Source organism: Zea mays, chromosome 9 (genome assembly GCF_902167145.1).
Source record: "Zea mays cultivar B73 chromosome 9, Zm-B73-REFERENCE-NAM-5.0, whole genome shotgun sequence".
Lineage (NCBI taxonomy): Eukaryota > Viridiplantae > Streptophyta > Magnoliopsida > Poales > Poaceae > Zea > Zea mays.
This window is the reverse complement of record NC_050104.1, coordinates 141868626-141887907: the sequence shown is the minus strand read 5'-3', so window position 1 is coordinate 141887907 and position 19282 is coordinate 141868626. Positions and strand designations below refer to the sequence as shown.

Here is a 19282-nt window from a genome sequence, read left to right as displayed (position 1 = left end):
GCATTTCCATACGGATCTTGTTCCACATTGCCTCCATGATACAAGCTCAAAAAATTGTCCATCTATTTGAAACACCAATTAAACATTCAATATAAACTGTGGATGGTTATTACCTAACCACAAACCACTAATTACTACCTAAATAAGTATAAATATAACCACCACCCACTAATATACTAACCACCTTATAAAATACTCATATATAATAATTGCAAATTTTGACAGCACCTCCCCTGCACGGGGAGGATAAAAAACATGCACATTTGACTCACATTCATAATATTCAATCAAATTAGCATTTATCACAATAACTAACATTCATCACATTCAAAAAACAACACATTATAGCAAAACAATCTAACATAATTAACACAAAATGCTTACACAATAACAAAAACCATATAAAATTTACCTAGACGGTCGGGGTCGGGGTCGGGGATGGACGACGACGACGCGGGCGAGGAGCGGGCGCCGGGGCAGCGTGTCGACGGCCGGGGGCGGGGCGCCGGGAGGGGACTGGGCTTCGCGGGGTTGGCCGGAACGGGGCACGGCCGTGGGACGGGCGCGGGCGGGACTGGGCGGCGGCGCTTGTTGGGCGGCGTGGCGGAGCTTGCGGGGCGGGCCGGCGCGGGCGGGGTCGGCCGGACGCGGGCAGGGTCGGCCAGGGGCCGTCCGGGGGCGGGGCGGCGCGGGCGTGGCCGGCCGGTGGCGGGGCGGCGCGGCCGGGGCGTCGCGGGCGCCAGTGGCGCGGTGGGAGGGCGGCGTGGGCTCTGGCGGCGCGGGGGCGAACAAGGCGGCACGGCGGCTGGCGAAAAGTTCCTGGGCGTGGGTCAAAATTAGGGTTAGAATTTGATCTATGTTGAATATAGGGGGTCGGCGCCAAGATCTTGGCGCCGACCCCTTGACACGTGTACTGCCGCCGCCAGGGGGGTCGGCGCCAAGATCTATGGCGCCGACCCCTGACACGTCATGTCCAGCAAGGCATCCCCGTCAGGCAGACAGGCGCCAATAATATTGGCGCCGGCACACACAAGCTCGGCGCCAATGATGATGGCGCCGAGCATAAGGTCCATTTTTTGAAATGAAACTGCCAGAGGCATAATTGTGGGAAAAAACCCGAAAAAGGCCAATTTGCAAAAAAGTTGGTGCATCTTCTCGATTTGACGGCCGGTCCCACGGCGCCTTACGCCTAGACCCAGCGGCTGCACCTTCGATGCGAGTACCTTGCTGGACCAGCACTCAGAACTTGTCCAGCTACGATTGGTCGGCACGAATATTCACGGTTGGTTCGTTCGTTCATGCATGCAAAGGGGGTTTTTACACTGACAACGTGGGCGTGGTATCGCAATGGCAAAGCCTGGTACGCGTACTGCACCTGGTCCGGCGAACAAGGCGCAGGAGCAGTAGTTTACGACTCGCCACGCGCGACTCTCTGTGTGGGGGGTTGGTGGGTTTTCATGCCAGCAGGCGGCGGCAGCAGCAGCAGGAGGAGGAGGAGCAGGTCGTCAACGACATGCACGCACGGGGAAGAGCCCAGCTCGTTCGGTCTTCGCGTCAGCGCGTGGCTTTCCAAACCAATCCTTATTCCCGCTGTCTTCGAGGCACCTGCGCACCGCCGCCGGTCGGAGGCCGGCGAGAGGGCGGGAGGGAGACATTCTGGAGCACCGCCGCTACGATTACGTACACGTAGACGTAGCCATGGAACCGGTGAGGCCATCGACCGGACCGCGGTTTTGCTCGCAGCCGCAGCACAACAAGGGGGGAAACCATGAAAAAGGCTAGGCTAGCCGCTATCATATTCATGCATGGCGAGTTCTTTGTTGTGTACATGCTGCTCCATTGACCTGCTCGCCAGCTCCTCCGTGCTTACTCTGTACTTCATTTCGACGCAAACTGGATATATCGTGCTTATATTAGAAGTGCTTTGATGCCATGTGTATATATGGCGGGGCCGGGGCCACCGGTAGGATGGTACCCCTTAGCGCGCTTTGCATTAATTAATTAGGATGGTACCCTACACTTGGTGTGACTTGATTACCTTGCACAATGATTTTACACGGTAGACAGAGAACTACTATTTAAGTTTTTGTACAACGAGTCAATAATGACCCAGCAAGCAACACAAATTTTAAGTGCATGTTGAATTTATTTATTGCATCATTTTCGCAACCAAGGCCATGCATGCATGCATGCTATGAAAATATAGACTATGATGTAGTATCAGATGACTAATTTATGCTGAGTCCAGTGCACAGCCTCCCTCTCGCCCCTGCCACGTCAGCTCTCGCCTCTGCTGCTCCAGTGCACAGGCTGCAGCAGGCTACAGCCTCAGGCTATAGCCACATCAGCTTTTCTATTTCAGAATTAAGTAATTCACGCGGATTTATTTCAACGCTCAGAAAACACACAACATAAAATTTTTTATTGAATTAAAAATTATAAATTGCGTAATAATTAAAATAAAATTACATGACGATTTAAAAATACATAATAATTAATAGAAAATTACATAAATCTAATGATTATTATGTCCCCATACATGTTCAACCAAATCATTTAGTAGTTGTGTATACATCGATGTGTCCGTCATCTCGTTGTCCATTTGAATCCTATTTGCTAGGCTCGGGGTTGCATTGTAGTAGATCGACGGGCCGACTGTAGAATCAACTGTCTCATATGTCTCGTCTAAATCGGCATCACGCTCGTCATCGATGATCATATTGTGCAAAATGACACATGCACGCATGATCAAACCAAGATCGCGCATTGCCCCTTCGGCTCCTTCACTTGAGTTTGTGCTCGAGGAAGACATGACGTGAAGATGAGTAGAAAAGACGAGTTTGGAAGAGAGAAATGAGATGAAATGGTGTGTGGAATAAGCTCCACCCGGGTAGGGATATATATAGAGGGATTGGGGATGAAATTTGTGATTTTTTGCAAATTTTTTTTCGAATTTTTTGGACTCCAAACGGTCAAAAACGGCTAGTTGCAACGGCTAGCACACGTGGACCAATCAGATCGCGACACGTGGACCAATCAGCTCTCGCCACGTCGCTCTCGCCCGCGCTCTCGCCCCGCCAGTGCCTCGCCTCGCTCTCGCCTCCCTCTCGCCCGCCTCTCGCCCGGGCGGGCGCTCCAGCGCGGGCGAGAGCGAGGCGATACCGCCCGCTCTCGCCGGGCGCAAGCGTCGTCGCCCGGCGACCCTCTCTCGCCCGCCTCTCGCCCACGCGCGGGTGGTAGCGGCTCTCTCTCGCCCGCGTTACCACCCGCGTTGCCACCAGCCTTAGTGCTCATTGCTAAAGCGTTTTACCTCTTTTTTTCTTCATATTCAGTCAAACTTAGAGAGGTTAACTTCAGACAACTCATGCAACTAATTTATTGAGTGGCGGAAAGAGTAATGTCTAACCAGCATTACTCCCCTCTATTCTCTTTTATATTTTGATCATTTATGTATTCTATATTACACTGTTTTTATACTTACAAATTTATGATAATGGGATAGTGCATTTAATTACAAATCTACCTGTATCAAGTTTGTGCTATAATAACTAAAAGTTATTGAATAAGTTACTAGCCAAAGATTTCAAAGTTTAAATCTTTGGATCTGGGTAAATTATATATGTACACCGGATATTTTCCGGTGTACATATATAATTTACTAGCCAAATATATAATGTGCAGATTATATATGTACACCGGATATTTTCCTCATGATGAATTATTTGAAAACATAAAACTAATATGAATATCTAGTCATCTAGAATATGATTATTATCACATAAATATCTGGATCTGGGTATTGACAAAAACTACAATGGCAACTTTATAGTAGTAGTAGTACGAAATAAAGGGAATACTATATATCCGACGCCACCTTGGCAGCTGACGACGTACGAGTCTCGATCCACGTACAATAGGACAATAATATGCTTCCATGGAACCACAATACACAGCCATGCAGAGTCAGTGTTTCAGTCCACAATGTACGCATCATCTCGGACAGACTAATTATCACAAATTAAATAGGCGAGCAGGTACCCGCACTGTCATGATGCATGCCCTTAATTAAACGTACACTGTGGACCATGCATGCATGCATGCCCTGCACTCTCAAATTCTTTTAGCCCGTAGTTTAGGTACGTACCTGTACCTGTGCACCAGAGGCCAGAGCCTTAAAGAAACCCCTCGCCGGGGTACTTGTACTGGCTACCAGTACCAGGCAAGAAGATCAGCTATGTATCCATCTAACCGTACCCAAGCACATACGTCACAAGGATGCCGATCAGCTTCATTTTCTAATATATGTGTATATGTTAATAAATCATCCAGCTCCAACTTGTGCGACAGGTAATATTCGACGCCCTCGTCCAAACGAAATGATCCATTGCTAGCTTGGGCGTAAAGAAGATATAGTACTATGGAGATTACACTGTCATTAAACTATCTTATATCTGACCATCACTTCTTTTTAACTGGTCATGCATGCATGCACATTGAGATAGATACCGTTCCTCCTGCTCCTATTGGCCATTTCACAGCCTAGAAACACACCCCCTTTTTTTTCACTACTACGTCAGCATGGAGCACAAATACCGAGTACACTACAAGTCTACAGCCGCACAAAGCCTATACAAATACATGCGCTCCAATCTGACTTGCTGAATAAAGTGTGGTTACACATCCAGACTCTATTGGCATGGTCAGTATCTTGCCGTTGCCGATGCCATTTATTAATTAATTGGACTTAGTGAACTGTCACCCTAGGATGCCTGCACCTGCGACTCTGCATCACTGTGACCTGTGTGATTCGGAACCATGCGCATACTCTACTAGTGGTTGCAACAGTATTAAAACAGCTATTAGTAGTGGGGCAGACGACACTGTGGGCAACCAGCGGCACCACCAGAACTTCAATTCACTCCTCCTAATTTGTTTTCCCCCCTCTGTGAATGATCTCAAACTAAACTTAACATTTTCAGCCTTTATTTCTCTGATCAAGATCATCGTTTCTTGCCCTACAACATAAATTTATGATTTTTCACATGAGAAAAGGGGGTACATACATATACAACAACAACCATGCAAGAGGTAGTAAAGGCTGTACAACAACAATAACCGCTAGTAGCTGCTGCACAAGAGCACATAAATCTAGCAAGGACCAGTGGACTGGACCACTCTGTCTGATTCAGAGGAAGAGGCAAAGGCGTAAAGCAGCGGTTGTTAATTTCTCCATCCATATACGTACGTGTTTGCGCAGAAGGTTGAAAAGGACGTGTACTCGCGAGCGAGGCAGCAGAACATGTGACTTTCCATCGATTTTAATTGGTACCAAACAGAGAGGGTTCCGTCTGTCGTTTTTTATTTTTATTTTTTTTGACGAATTAATTCTTTTTAGCTTTGTAGTATTAATATATATACTATTAAATTTATTTTTTAAAATGAATTTATTAGAGATATAAATATTGCTACTATTTTACCAACCTTAAAAAGTTTGACTAGTACAGATACCGTTGCAAAAGTTATTTTTATAGAGAGTATGATCGATCTACTCATATTTTGTACTTTCTCCATCCATAAAAGAATGCAAATATGATATATAGAGATATAAATGGTACGGATATTATCTGTCCGTATTCGAATCCGATCCGTCTAAGAGGGCTGAGTTTCGATCCGATTCTAAGTACATGTACTTAATATTTAATTTTTATCCATATTCGTATTCTCAGAGTTAGATATTTAATACATCGATATTCATTTAAAATTTTATTCGGCACAACCTGATAATATCTGTATCCGATCCGAATTCGAAGAGAAAAATATGAAACGAGTAATATCCATCCGTATCGAACCTGATTACACCCCATTGTATCGATCAATATAGACAAAAAAAATATTTAAACAACTTTATAGTAAATAGTGTTATTATTTATAACTCCAAATAAATTGATTATAAAAAATATATTCTATAACTAGTGTAATCGTAATTATTTTTGTAATATAAATATTTATAATTTAAATAGAAATCTAGTTAAAATCTACACCGTTTGACTTTCTAAGAAACTAGAACCTCCAGTCTTTCACAGGAAGCGTGTAGATTTATTTTTATTCGTTATGTCTCATCCAACAACCAGATAGGATAAGTCATGCGCAATCAATCATGCACCCTCAAGCGCTTCCTCCTCCTTGCTATTGCCGTCATATATCAACCCCTAATAACTTCTCATCTCTTTCTCTGTCTTTACCTCCCTTGTACAGATTCTTCCGCACCCCGTCGGCAAGCGCCTTAAACCGATGTAGTGACTCTCCACGACCATGCGATGCGACTCTCCGCCGCTATACGCCTCTGCAAACAACGGGGCAAGAATAGCTGAGTGAGAGGAGGAGGAGCCGCCGCCGTTGGTGATACGTGGCTGAACAACCGAGGGTGAGAAGGAGACAAACCAGAATTTGTATTGAATGTTGGGAAACAATTTGTGAGATATTAAGGTCGATTATAATATATACGTGGCTCGTTTTCATACAATCGTTGTGAGATAATATTTTATTAAATTATATGTCGTCGCAAGACACGGACATTGTGCTAGTTGTATTTTTTTTTAAAAGAGAGAGTAGTATTTAACCAGCAGTATTAAATTTGGGACGAATCTATACAGCGTGCGTGCACTGATGGAAAGCATGGGCACAAAAAAAAGATTGGAGGCCGGGGGGACGGGCAGCCGTGAAGTGCTTTTGATGAGCCGATCATGCATGTGAAGGGAGCGCCGTGTCGACCAACGCTATGACGGAGCTCATGTGAACAGCATCTGATCTGAACGATGCTTGTTGCATCGTCTCGCTCATCACAAAGAGCATATGACTCCGACACTTCCTTCTGGACCGACCTTCAGTACGTTGGCTGCAGATGCAAAAGAACGAATAGCTCCAACAATATGACTCCTCTCCTACTAATAAAACGCAAAGCTACCAAACTATTGAAAAATATGCAAAATAAAGAAAGTTAGGGGGTAAACAAAAGCCCTAGATGGAACACAATTAGATAGATAGGTCATGTATTGCCACTAACAAATCGTGAACGGTGAAGAACTCGTAGAGAAACCGTACAACAGGTTCGGTTGAACACGACGAGGTCGGGGACACAATACGATACGACGGGCGCTGGGACAGCGCATGGAGAATATATGACAAGTGATGCGCGTACAAAATACGATTTACAGTACGGGTACCTTCAGCAAACATTGGCTAACCTTAATTTGGAGGGCGCAGACAGACCAAAAATGCAGGTTTTCCATTGGCTTGGACATTGCTGCACCAAAAGATTTTTGACTGCTAACGACTTGATTAAGGGGATGGCTAAACGATCTCATCCGTGAGCCTTGTGGATTGGAGCCCGAAACACCGTAACACTTATGTAAAGGCTATCTTCAGAAAAAGGAGATCTGGGCAATATTACATTACAGAGCTGGTGCCATATTTTCCATAGCTGACGTTTGGAAAAGATGCAGAGCTACCTATATGGCTATATCACAAGCCGCTAAAGAAGGTTTTTGATGGAATCATAAACTATTTCTGGTGGCACATCTGAAGGGAGAGCAATAGAAAAAAAACATTCCAACAAAAGACCACACGTCCAATAAAAAGTCGCTTCCGTGTGCAAGGATGACATTATTTCACGAGCAACTTGGCTTTGCAGCCAGGTAATATTACAGCGCAGTTCGTCCGTTCTCTTTGTCCCTGGCCTCATCTTCTTTTTAACTTACAGATGCTATATATGCATATAGCGTAGAGAACCACGTGCACACGCCATGTAGCAATTTATCATTAGCGTCTGTCAATTTATCCCTGGTCTCGTCGCTGGCTGTGCCACTCACAGTCTGTCAGCTCCAAGGGAGATGGTACATGCGACGGAGCAGAAAGACATCTGAATGGCGGTGGAAATCAGAAACAGCTGCAGAGAAAAGTGTTGGGCCGTCGTGTGTCTAGACCCAGTGGGCGATATCCGTCGGACATATGGTCAGTGTAAGAGTACAGTGAGGAGTTACTAAAACTAAGTCTGGCTGCTAAAAAATGAGAAAACATTATCGTTCTCCTCCTATCTCCTACCTCATGTTCTCCTCCTGTGTAGTAGTTGTAGTAGGCTCGTATCGGCTAAGGTTTCCTCGATCTGGCATATTAAACACGCAGCAAGCAGATGGTGGCTGCCTCTGATCCCAGCATCTCGGCGGCATTGGAAGCTCAGTCCAAATCCATGGCGACCCAATCGCGTCTCCTTCACATATCGCTGAGCGGCTCGACGCATAGGATAGCCATTGGGCGACGTTGGAGCGTCGGGTCACCACCAACGCCCGGCAACATGTGAGGCCAGAGTGGGTACAGTGGATCTCGCCTAGGTCCAATCGAATCTCACGCGCACCCTGGTGTCTCAGATGAACTCACATGTTGCCGAGTTCCAAGCATCCGCCTGGGAGTGCCTCGACGCGGTTGAGACTACGTTGACCACACGCGTGGAGGCGCTCGAACATTCGTCGGCCACCTGCGCGTCCTGGAGGCCTTTCATCGAACACTCCGTGGGCTTCAATCACTCCTCCATGGAAGCGCTTCGGGCTGACGTCTCAAGATAATCGAGTCTGGATGTTGAGCACCTGCGTCTTGGGTGCTTGTCCTCCATTTCTTTTTTTATAAATTCCAGATAATAGTTATTTGAATTCCACACAATTTTTTTTTATAAATTCCACACAATTTATCTGCGCCTTCTCGAGCCAAATAGCTAGCACCTATAACTTCACCACAGACCGTACCTCCATGTAATTGAAGGATCGATTGACGATGCGCAAACCAAAGATCACTCTCTTCGACGCCATCTACAACCGTTTGCACACGATCTGACTTAGTGGAGCACATGATGTTATGCGACTTGAAGGGGCTAAGGAGAGTTTCCACGACAAGCACGATGCAACCAAGTTCAATCTAAAGCATATGTGGCGCGCTCTTCGCTTTCAATCCATGTGGTGAGTGAGGCACGATGACGATGACTCTAATAATAAAAGCAAAAGGTTTTGTCTTAACTTGAACATCAATTATGTTAGATACTTCAGCTTCTTAGTTAGGCTCTTGGCGGGAGTTTCTGCTGTAGAGTCAGTGGTTAGCGCGAGCCAGGGACCTGTCCTGCGCTGCGCAGTGTCCAGTGTGAGTGTGTGTCATCGTGGGAGAGTGCTCCGAGTATCCAGGGTCGTGGGTATGGCGATCGTGGGAAGTTTTGGAGCTGTGTAATCGGAACGCGTTGAGTAGTCCAGGGAATAAATAGAAAAACACAAAAAGGAGGCAAGTTCGCCCGTTTTGGCCTGTCCAAAGAAAATCCTCTGGTTTCACTGTTCTTCTTCAATACTCGACTGATTGATCGTTCTCTCGGTAATCGACGTCGAGCTGAAGTCAACAAGTGGTATCAGAGCCGGTTATGGCGACCAGCATGCCGGCAGGAGGACACTTTGACCGTCGGTCACTCCGCCGCGGCACCAGCGACGAGGGAGGTCACCTCCGCCACGCTGGGGGACGCGCGACAATCGGGGAGGCGGCGGTTATGAGCACGTGGTCGAGCACGTCGTTGTGGAGCGGGCTGCTCCATCGGGGAACTACCCGATCTTGATGAAGACCAACTACCATGACTGGGCGGCTCTCATTCGCGTGATGCTGCAGGCGAGGAACCTGTGGGACGCGGTGAGTGAAGGCACGACGACCGGAACGCTTTGGAGATACTCTCCAAGGCGGTTCCACCGGAGCTGATGGGAGCCGTGGCTGGGAAGGCAACGACGCAGGATGCGTGGAAGATGCTTCGACTGCGCAACGTCGGAGTGGACCGCGTCAGGAAGGCGAAGGCGAGTACACTGAAGAGGGATTTCGACGCCCTCAAGTTCAACGACGGCGAAAGCGTGGATGATTTCGTTGTACAGATCACACGCATCACAGGTGAACTGGCAGTTCTTGGTGATGAATACACCGAGGAGGAAGTTGTTAGGAAGTTTCTGCAGGCCCTGCCATCTCGGTTTGATCAGATAGCGGCTTCAATTGAGAGGCTACTTGACTTGAGCGAGATGTCCGTTGATGAGCTAATCGAGCGTCTAAAGGCAGCTGAGGAGCGACTCGCCCAGGAGCGCGCAGTGGCCCTGCCCCGACTAAATCTCACAGAGGATGAGTTAATTGCCAAGATAACTTCACGTCTGAAGATTGCAGGTGATAAACCATCAGGTTTTGGCGGGAGTTCGTCGGTGTCAGGAAATTTCCGTGGCCGAGGATAGGGCTGGGCATTCGGTCTATTAGGGTAATTCGGTTCTATCTATTCGGGTTTTTGAAATTTCGGGTTATGAAAAATGAGAACCGAAATTTTCAAAACAATTTTAGGAACCGAACCCGAATAGACCCACAATTTCGGTTCGGTCTATTCGGTCCACCGAATAGACTCGAACAGTAGAGAGACTATTATCTTTTGTTAAAATATATACAATTAATAATTAATTGAAAGTATTAATACTACAACAAGTGACTATAAAATATAGCATATTGAGATATATATACTATCTTTAAGATGATATCACAATTTTTAGCTAATAAGTTCATAAATCATATAAATAATATCATCTTATATTAAGAGCTTTTTATATTTCGGGTTATTGGGTCTATTCGGGTTTTAAAGGTTAGGAACCGAACCCGAACCCATACCCCGAAATATAGCATATATAGGAACCGAACCCGAACCCGAAAACCCGAATAGACCTATAATTCGGTCTATTCGGGTTCGGTTCGGGTTCGGGTTCGGGTTTCGGTTTTAAAATGCCCACCCCTAGCCGAGGACGTGGGCGCAGAAGAAACGGTGGGAGACGCGGTGGCCGCAACGACGGCCGTGGAGGAAAGATGGTCGCGAACGACGAATGTCGTTATTGCGGAAATACTGGACACTAGGCACGGGACTGCAGGAAGAAGAAGCACGATGAGCAATCCCACGCCGTGCATACTGAAGAGGTGGACGAAGCCTTGTTACTGGCGAGAACCAGCGTCATCGACATACAAGAGAACCTCGACGACGCCCCAGCTTCGCTGGGGCTGCACCAAGTCGTTCATCTCAGGGAGGACAAGCTGTACGTTCAGCTTGGTGACAAAGTGACGGAAGAGGCGCGGTGGATCCTAGATACGGGAGCCACGAATCACATGACAGGTGAGCGCTCTGCGTTCTCCTCGCTAAATGAGAAGGTGCAAGGTACAGTGCGATTCGGCGATGGTTTAGTCACGACCATTTGTGGTCGTGGATCCATTCTTCTCCACTGCCGGAATGGTGACCACAAGACTCTGACGGGAGTTTACTACATTCCGAGGCTCACCACGAACATCGTGAGCCTTGGACAATTGGAAGAAGGTGGACACAAGATTCTAATGCTGAACGGGTGTCTTAAGATCTGGGATACTCAGCATCGGCTACTGGCAAGTGTGCCACGGTCGGTGAACCAGCTGTACGAGCTGGATCTCGACGTTGCGAAGCCAGTCTGCCTCGCTGCACAAGGAGGCAACGCAGCGTGGAGGTGGCACGCACGCCTTGGACACCTTAATTTTCGAAGCTTGAGACGTCTAGCCGAAGAAGAAATGGTGCGCAGGCTGCCACAGATTGATCACGCTGATCATGTCTGTGATAGCTGTCTCGCCGGGAAGCAGCGTCGACTTTCCTTCCCAGGAGAGGCAGGCTATCGTGCGACGAGCAAGCTCGAGCTGATCCATGGGGATCTTTGCGGGCCTCTGACCCCATCGACACTGAGCGGTAACAGGTTTTTCTTTCTTTTGGTGGATGACCTGAGTAGGTACATGTGGGTGTCTCTTCTGCGTTCCAAGGAGGGAGCGATGTCGGCGCAGGGCCGTCCCTAAGGGGGTGCCGTGGGTGCGGCCGCACCGGCCCCCCAAAAACAGAGGGCCCCCTAGCCACTGGACGCTAGCATTTTTTTGTTAAATCTATCTATTCTAGACACAAATACTCAAAAAGCGATGCGCTATCGAGTTATCGACTAGTCTCGTTTATATTGTTAAACTAATGTCTCAATTACTTATCGAATACTTCATCCGTTTCAAAATAATATTTGGTTTAGCTCTTAATTTTTATGTTTATATTGATGATGATAAATCCACTAAAGAAGCAAAACATATTATATTTTGATATAGAGAGAGTATTATAAACTATACATATGATGGTTGCTTCGGTAGAGAGAAGCTTTTTAAAATTTAAAAAAATTATGAACTATTTATGGTCAACAATAACTCAAGAGAGGTTAAATGGTTTGGCGATTCTATATATCGAAAAAAAGTTGTTGGATGAGATTGATCTCGATGATATAAGCGATGACTTTGTATCACAAAATATTAGAAGATATTTTTAATGATATCATATAACAAATAAGTGTTTTTTTGCTATATTTTATGTCTGTTTATTATACGTCAAATATTCGGTGATATATATATAATTATATATATTTGTGTGTGGATGGGTCTCTATATCGAATTTCGCACTGGGCCCCCGAAAAACCAGGAACGGCCCTGGGTCGGCGTTCAAGTCCTTTCAGGCAAGAGCTGAGGTGGAAGCGGGAAGAAAGGTGGGAACTTTCCGTACGGACCGAGGCGGAGAGTTCACAGCACAAGCTTTCATCGAGCATTGCTGCAGTGAAGGGATCAAGCGACACTTGACAGCACCGTACACGCCGGAGCAGAATGGAGTGGTGGAACGGAGAAACCAAACCATCATGGGAATGGCGCGGAGCATGCTAAAAGCCATGAATCTCCCTAACTGGTTATGGGGGGAGGCTGTGGCAACGGCTGTATACATACTGAACAGATCACCCACTCAAGGAAATGAAGGGAGCACTCCATATGAGGTATGGCATGGAACAAAACCTACTGTCAGTCATCTTCGTACATTTGGCTGTGTTGCACATGTTAAGCAAGGCAACAAGCGTCTGACAAAACTTGAAGATAGAAGTACACAAGCGTCGATTTGACTCGGGTCACGGAGAACAAGACCGGCGTCTCGTCTGGCCAGCTCCGCCAGAGGGGCAATGATGGCGCTCCACAAGCTCTATGACGACGGCGGCCCCCAGCTCTCTTACGGAAGCAGGACAACGTCAGCAGGGACTCGACCGCCCCAACAGCTGTCCCTCCATCAGGCTCCGCCGCACCTCCGATAGCCACGACATCACGCCAGCAGGATGCCCAGATCTCTCCGGCTGCCACATCGGCATGTACCTAGGGTGCTAGCTCTCCCCCCGCTAGACACGTAGCACTCTGCTACATCCCCATTGTACACCTGGATCCTCTCCTTACAACTATAAAAGGAAGGACCAGGGCCTTCTCAGAGAAGGTTGGCCGCGCGGGACCGAGGACGGGACAGGCGCTCTCTTGGGGCCGCTCGCTTTCCTCACCCGCGTGGACGCTTGTAACCCCCCTACTGCAAGCGCACCTGACCTGGGCGCGGGACGAACACGAAGGCCGCGGGACTTCCACCTCTCTCACGCTCGGCTCCGGCCGCCTCGCCTCTCCCCCCTCCGCGCTCGCCCACGCGCTCGACCCATCTGGACTGGGGCACGCAGCACACTCACTCGTCGGCTTAGGGACCCCCCTGTCTCGAAACGCCGACAGAACTGTTGATAATTTATTTCGAAAGACCGTTTTTGACATGATCGTACCTTTTTTTGTAATTATGACAAATTAAACATCCTTTTTAAAAGATAAAAGAAACAATCAAACTTAACCATCTGCATCTGACTTGACTTGACTTTCGAGTTTGACTTGCGTGTTTATGGGTATGTTTATTGGATGAAAGAATGTTCAGAACCAGATATAAAACTATTAAGTTAAAGTCAAACTATTATCACCATTAAACGATATTATAGATAAATTAGAGTTCAAAATATAGAACATTAGACAAAGTAGAGTTAGGAACATATTGCACGTAAACCAATCTGTTGATGCAAATTGTGTAAACTAACACATAAATAAAGTCAAGAGGATTTTAAAAAATATATTATATTTTAAACAAACCATTTCACTCCCTAACTATTTCTAAAAAGACCATATCTTTTCGTCTCGATCGACTATAAACAACACCAGTTTTCAAGGTCGTTATGGCCTTCGTACTGTATGAAAAAATAAGTTAAAATTATGCACAAAGATTCAAACCTTAAATGTTGGCTCTACATTCACACCTATCTAATAAATAGAACACATACTTTTATGCTTTATTAAACTAAATTATATCCATCGAATAACAGAAATCGTAGCAATATAGAGTTTACCACTTTGTTTGGACAGTTAACATCTGATTTGTTTTTCTGGAATTTTATCCAATACTCCGAAAACATCTACGGCGTACGGCCTACGGTCAACCCCGCTCGGCCCAGCCCACTTGTGTGCACGGACGGTAGCGGCGGGTTTCGAGGTCCGTCTTCCTCTCGTCACTATATTAATCCGCCTCGCCGCTTTGCCTTCCCCGCGTCAAACAAATCTTGGGTTCCAAGCGAGCGAATACCTTCTCGAGCTAAGACGATTCGAGGCACGAGCGAAGATGCCGCAGCGGCATTTCCTATATAACAAAGCCGGTACAAAATCTGCCCCCACATTGATCCACGTCAACATGTTTTGTCCCAGCCGCAAGATGCTGCATCAACGGCCACGGATGCAGCTCATCCACACCAGCGTTCTCTGTGTCTGTTCGATTCCTCCGGCGTCCGGAGCATTCTAGAATTGACGAAGGTGGCTGTGCCGAGTTCTCCACACCGCTGGAGACTTCCAGGTGCTTCAGGAAACCGAGGGGGCGTTGAGATAGGTAAAAAAAAGGAACTCCGGCGAGGTCGCCCCCGGTAGTGGCCGGTGATGAGTTCGCTCGGGCTCCGGCTCCGGCTTCGGCGACCTGGAGCGAGGAGTTCGGAGATGCAGTCTTCCAGCGCTCAAGCAGTTTTCGACTTCGTCTCACCGCTTCCCGCAGGTACGAACTGTTCTCTTCCGCTGGCTCTGAGCACGAGGTGGATGTGTTCCGGGAGGTGGTACAGCCCCGATGCACGACGAGGTGCTTTTTGTGAGCGTCACAAACAGCACCTATGGTGCCCCCACGGGCGGGACGAATGCTGTAATTGCTTCCTCGAATGAATGCTGAAGTTTTAGAATAAGCGAAGGGAAGAATAATACAGAGGAAAGAATCAAAGTGCAGAATCTATATTCATCCGATGGTGGCTTCTTGGGATGAATATATATTCTTTCCTTTAAACTCTCATGTTTATTCTTTACTTGGATGAGTGCTGAAGTTATAGAATAAGCAAAGGAAAGAATCTAAAATACACCATCGTGGAATATAGATTCTTTCCTTTGATTGAATAATACATATTCTTTAGCCACAATTGTTTTAGGTCCTCAACACATTGCATTTTAGGGTGTGATCTTGTCAAAGTCTGCTTCGGTTCCAAAAACTGAAGTTATGCACCAGTTTCAGATTATGCAGTTATAGAGCGATGATAGGCCAGTTGATTTCGGGCCACATTTGTCTACAGACATACTGCTCCTGACTCATTCAGTCAGCTAAGTATAACAACGAATATAATAACTAATTATATTTGTTTCATATAACCCTTCCACGTTATAATCTTTAATATGTATCCACTCAAACTTTGTGGTCCTCAACACATTGCATTTTAGGGTGTATTTAATGTAGTAGAATCCATACCTCACATTTTGGCAACTTACACTTATGCCACTTGGTGCTCCACCGATCATAGTGCCGCTTGCGGCTTAGGGTGCATTTCGTGGATTCCGGGATACAATGACACCATTGTATGCTGTGTGTATGTCTTTGCCACTTCATTTTGACAAAATATTGTAACACATAACACTATTTTTTCCCATCTAGAATTGCTTACACCTTGCTATTTAAACGGATATTATTTTGTTGTAAATAACTTTTGTTTTTTTATTCAAGCTACTCAATGTAATTGATTCGAAATGTGAGCTTCATAAATCTTAGGAAGCCATTGCCTTTTGCTGCTATGGTATATTGCTTTCTAAGATGCGTGTAGCTGTTATAACTCATAATTATTCTTTTTAAGACTCCTGAGAGGAAATTTGTGACAAAAATATCTGCTCTGGAAATTTGTAATGAGATTGTGAATGGCCTTCTACAATCTGACTCTGCTCCCCTTCGGTTATTAGATGATCCTGAGGTTTGTTTACAACTTTGTCAGTTATTACAATGCCCCAAGAAAACATTGATCTTGCAGTGAACTAAATGAAAATATTTTCTGTTTGACAGAAATGAACCATTGTGGAGAAGTTGCAAGAAGAAATTGCTTAGGACAACTAACATCTGAGGCATCCAAGCAGGATTTGTGAAGGTAACTACTAGATTCTGTCAAAAAAGAAGAAATGAATAGTGCTAATCACTTAACAACCTTTCGAATAGTTGCAGAGCAAATACACAGGCTGCAGAGACTGCACAACCTGTATAATCTTTATAATGTTCTGTGCCATTCTTTTGAGTTATTTTTTTATTCAGTCCATGCGAAAAATGAACCATAAAAACATTGTGAAGCTCAAAGAGGTCATAAGAGAGAATGGTTTTTTAGTTTATGGTATAGACAATTCATAGCCCACTAAAGTTTATAGTATTTGTTGTGATTTGAGGAACGCGGTCTATTATCTGATGAAAAGCAGAGGGAAGCCCTTCTCAGAGACTGAAATCCAAAACTGGTGCTTTCAAATATTTCAAGGTCTGAGTCACATGCATTAGCGTAGATATTTCCACTGCGACCTTAATCTGCAACCTTAATCCTAGTGTATGGTTTTGCATTTGTTTTTTACGTTCAATGTTCCAATGGTTTATCTATGGTTCCTGTTTGTTGTGAAACAAATTACTAGCCCCAACCATTTTTACATGATATTTCAAACAAGAAAATAGTTCTACACGTAGTTCAATATTTATGTCTAACATATCATGTGTATTTGGCAGAAGGAACTATCACTTACGAGCCCAGAAATAGCTGCCTTGCAATTTTTCTATATGAATTGCATCTTAAATTTGCTTGAAGTATACAAAAATAATAATGCACCTGTATAACAGCAACGAAGAATTGCATCTTAAATTTGCTTGAAGTATACAAAAATAATAATGCACCTGTATAACAGCAACGAACACAACGCGCGCCAAGGCGCGCATAAGTTACTAGTTCGAAAAACAACAACGACCTCGCCTTCTTCACGTACGAGGAGAAGCGGAAGCTCGGGTACGGCACGCAGCGGGAGCGCCTGGGAAAGGACTCCATCAAGCCCTTCGACGCCTGCTGCCTCTGCCTCAAGCCGCTCATCGGCCCGCTCTGCTGCCCCAAGGGCCACACATTCTGTAAGGAGTGCATCCTCGAGTGCCTCCTCTACCAGAAGAAGGACATCAAGCGGTAGGCGGCAACAGTTCACGCTCTTTAATTACTTCTCTGTCTTGTTAATTGCGTACTTGCTTTAGGGGGTGGTTGGTTGGGCTATTGGGGGAGTAGAGTAGGGTGCGCGATGGCAGGGAGGAGAAAAGGCTGCAGACTTTCACAGTATTTGTGGGAAGAATGGGACTCAGGCTAGTATATCAGTGGTGTAAGGCTCAGCCGGCTGATGATTTTTCTGCCGATATTAGGGTTGTTTGGTTCCCTTAGTCACCTTTCTAACCTTTAGATACTAAATTTTAGTCACTATAGTATCTATGTAGGAGACCTAATTTATTAGTTATATAATTTGACAATTTAGGGATAAAAAATTAACTGTCACTAAAATTTAGGCAGCGAGAACCAAACACCCCCTAACGCCAAGTGTGTCCATGAATTTTGGGCCAACATGATCTCGCCTAGAGTTCGATTTTGCTTTGCAAGGTCGTACCTATATTTTGGATTAAATTGTCTATCTTTTTTGGATCGGTACTGTCTTGATTCGTGGTCTTGTATGTAGTTTCGTTATCAAACATTTGACCCTTGCCATTACTCACTGTACCCGCAAATATATGTTTGTTTGCTAAAGTACATTTTATCAGCAACCATGTTCATTAGCCACTGGTCACTAAAATAGTACGCCTCTTGTAGTTGCCTTTACCTAGAATTCATATTGTTCGTGACAGACCTCAAAAATTTAAAATTCTGTATTTGGTCTTAAACTGTCTGCTTTTCTATTACCCTTGTTCTTCCAGCAAGCTAGCTGCACATGAGGTCCAGAAAAAGCAAGAGAAGGAAGAGGAAGAGGAGAAGCTAATTCTGCAGAAGGCTAAGGAGTTGGATGCCTTTGACCAGCAGAATCATGGACCTGTTCCCCAGTACCATGATCGCAGTGGTTCGCAAGACAAGAATGGGTTTCATGGAGCAAATAATGTGAAGGTCACTTCTTTTGAAGACGAAGCCCTTCGCAATATGAAGGCATTCTGGCTCCCTTCAGCTACTCCTGAAGCTACGGTCAAGGTAGACGTGCCCTCCATCCACACTGTTTGCCCGGAGGGGCAGGAGAAGCTCAAGTTGAAATCGCTCTTCCCTATCTCGTTCACGGAAGAAACTGCTGATCAGAAGAGCAGTAAGGCAGTGGAAAAAAAGAGCTACATGTGCCCTAGTTGCAAGTCCACTATCACAAATACCATGTCCCTTGTGGCGGTCAGCACCTGTGGCCATGTCTTCTGCAAGAAATGTTATGACAAGTTTCTAGTGAAGGATAAAGCTTGCTTGGAGTGCAGCAAACCATTCAGGGAGAGGAATCTGGTTCCATTGGAGAAAGGAGGAACCGGGTTTGCTGCACATGATGAACGCCTAGAGGCAAGATATTTCAAGCATTTGGGTAGTGGCTCTGGGTTAGGACTAGTGAAGCCTGCACCAAAAACTTACTAACCTTGAATAATTATAGCCGTTGTTGTATTGTTTACCTTGGTGTCATGAAATTATATAACCTAGAAATGAGAACTCCATCAAGTTCCCAATTGCCGCTGTAACTTCTATATACATGTATGCAGATGTTGATTTTAGGTATCTTTAAGACCTTAACGACACCACTACATTAAACGGTTGCCATGTATTTGTTTATGTTGACCTATCAACAGTCTTGTTGGTTAACAAAGAATATTGAAAACTAAAGCCTACAAAAAGAATATGATTAAAGATTTTAATACTCTTCTCGTTTTAAATTAATAGACGTTTTGAATATTCTAAATATATTATTTTTATTATATATCTAGATATAGTTTATTTTTAAGTTTATAGAAAAA

At 45.4% G+C, this 19282-nt stretch overlaps 1 protein-coding gene across 8 annotated transcripts; it reads left to right on the top strand.

Annotated features, from left to right (window-relative positions):
• Window positions 1-14494: 14494 nt before the first annotated feature.
• On the top strand, window positions 14495-19066 carry LOC100272289 (nitric oxide synthase interacting protein). Of its 8 annotated transcripts, none has more exons than NM_001146776.2 (5): window positions 14530-15004; window positions 16116-16229; window positions 16319-16400; window positions 17191-17456; window positions 18227-18995. In NM_001146776.2, exon 5 carries the CDS (start codon window positions 18444-18446, stop codon window positions 18906-18908), a length of 465 nt encoding a protein of 154 aa, NP_001140248.1. In that variant the 5' UTR covers window positions 14530-15004; window positions 16116-16229; window positions 16319-16400; window positions 17191-17456; window positions 18227-18443; the 3' UTR covers window positions 18909-18995. The 8 variants fall into 8 exon arrangements, with proteins under 8 accessions (XP_008658215.1, NP_001140248.1, XP_035818031.1 ...); XM_035962138.1 differs by having other exon boundaries at window positions 14605-15004; window positions 16219-16229; window positions 18227-19066; XM_035962136.1 differs by having other exon boundaries at window positions 14605-15004; window positions 16319-16775; window positions 18227-19066.
• Window positions 19067-19282: the final 216 nt, after the last annotated feature.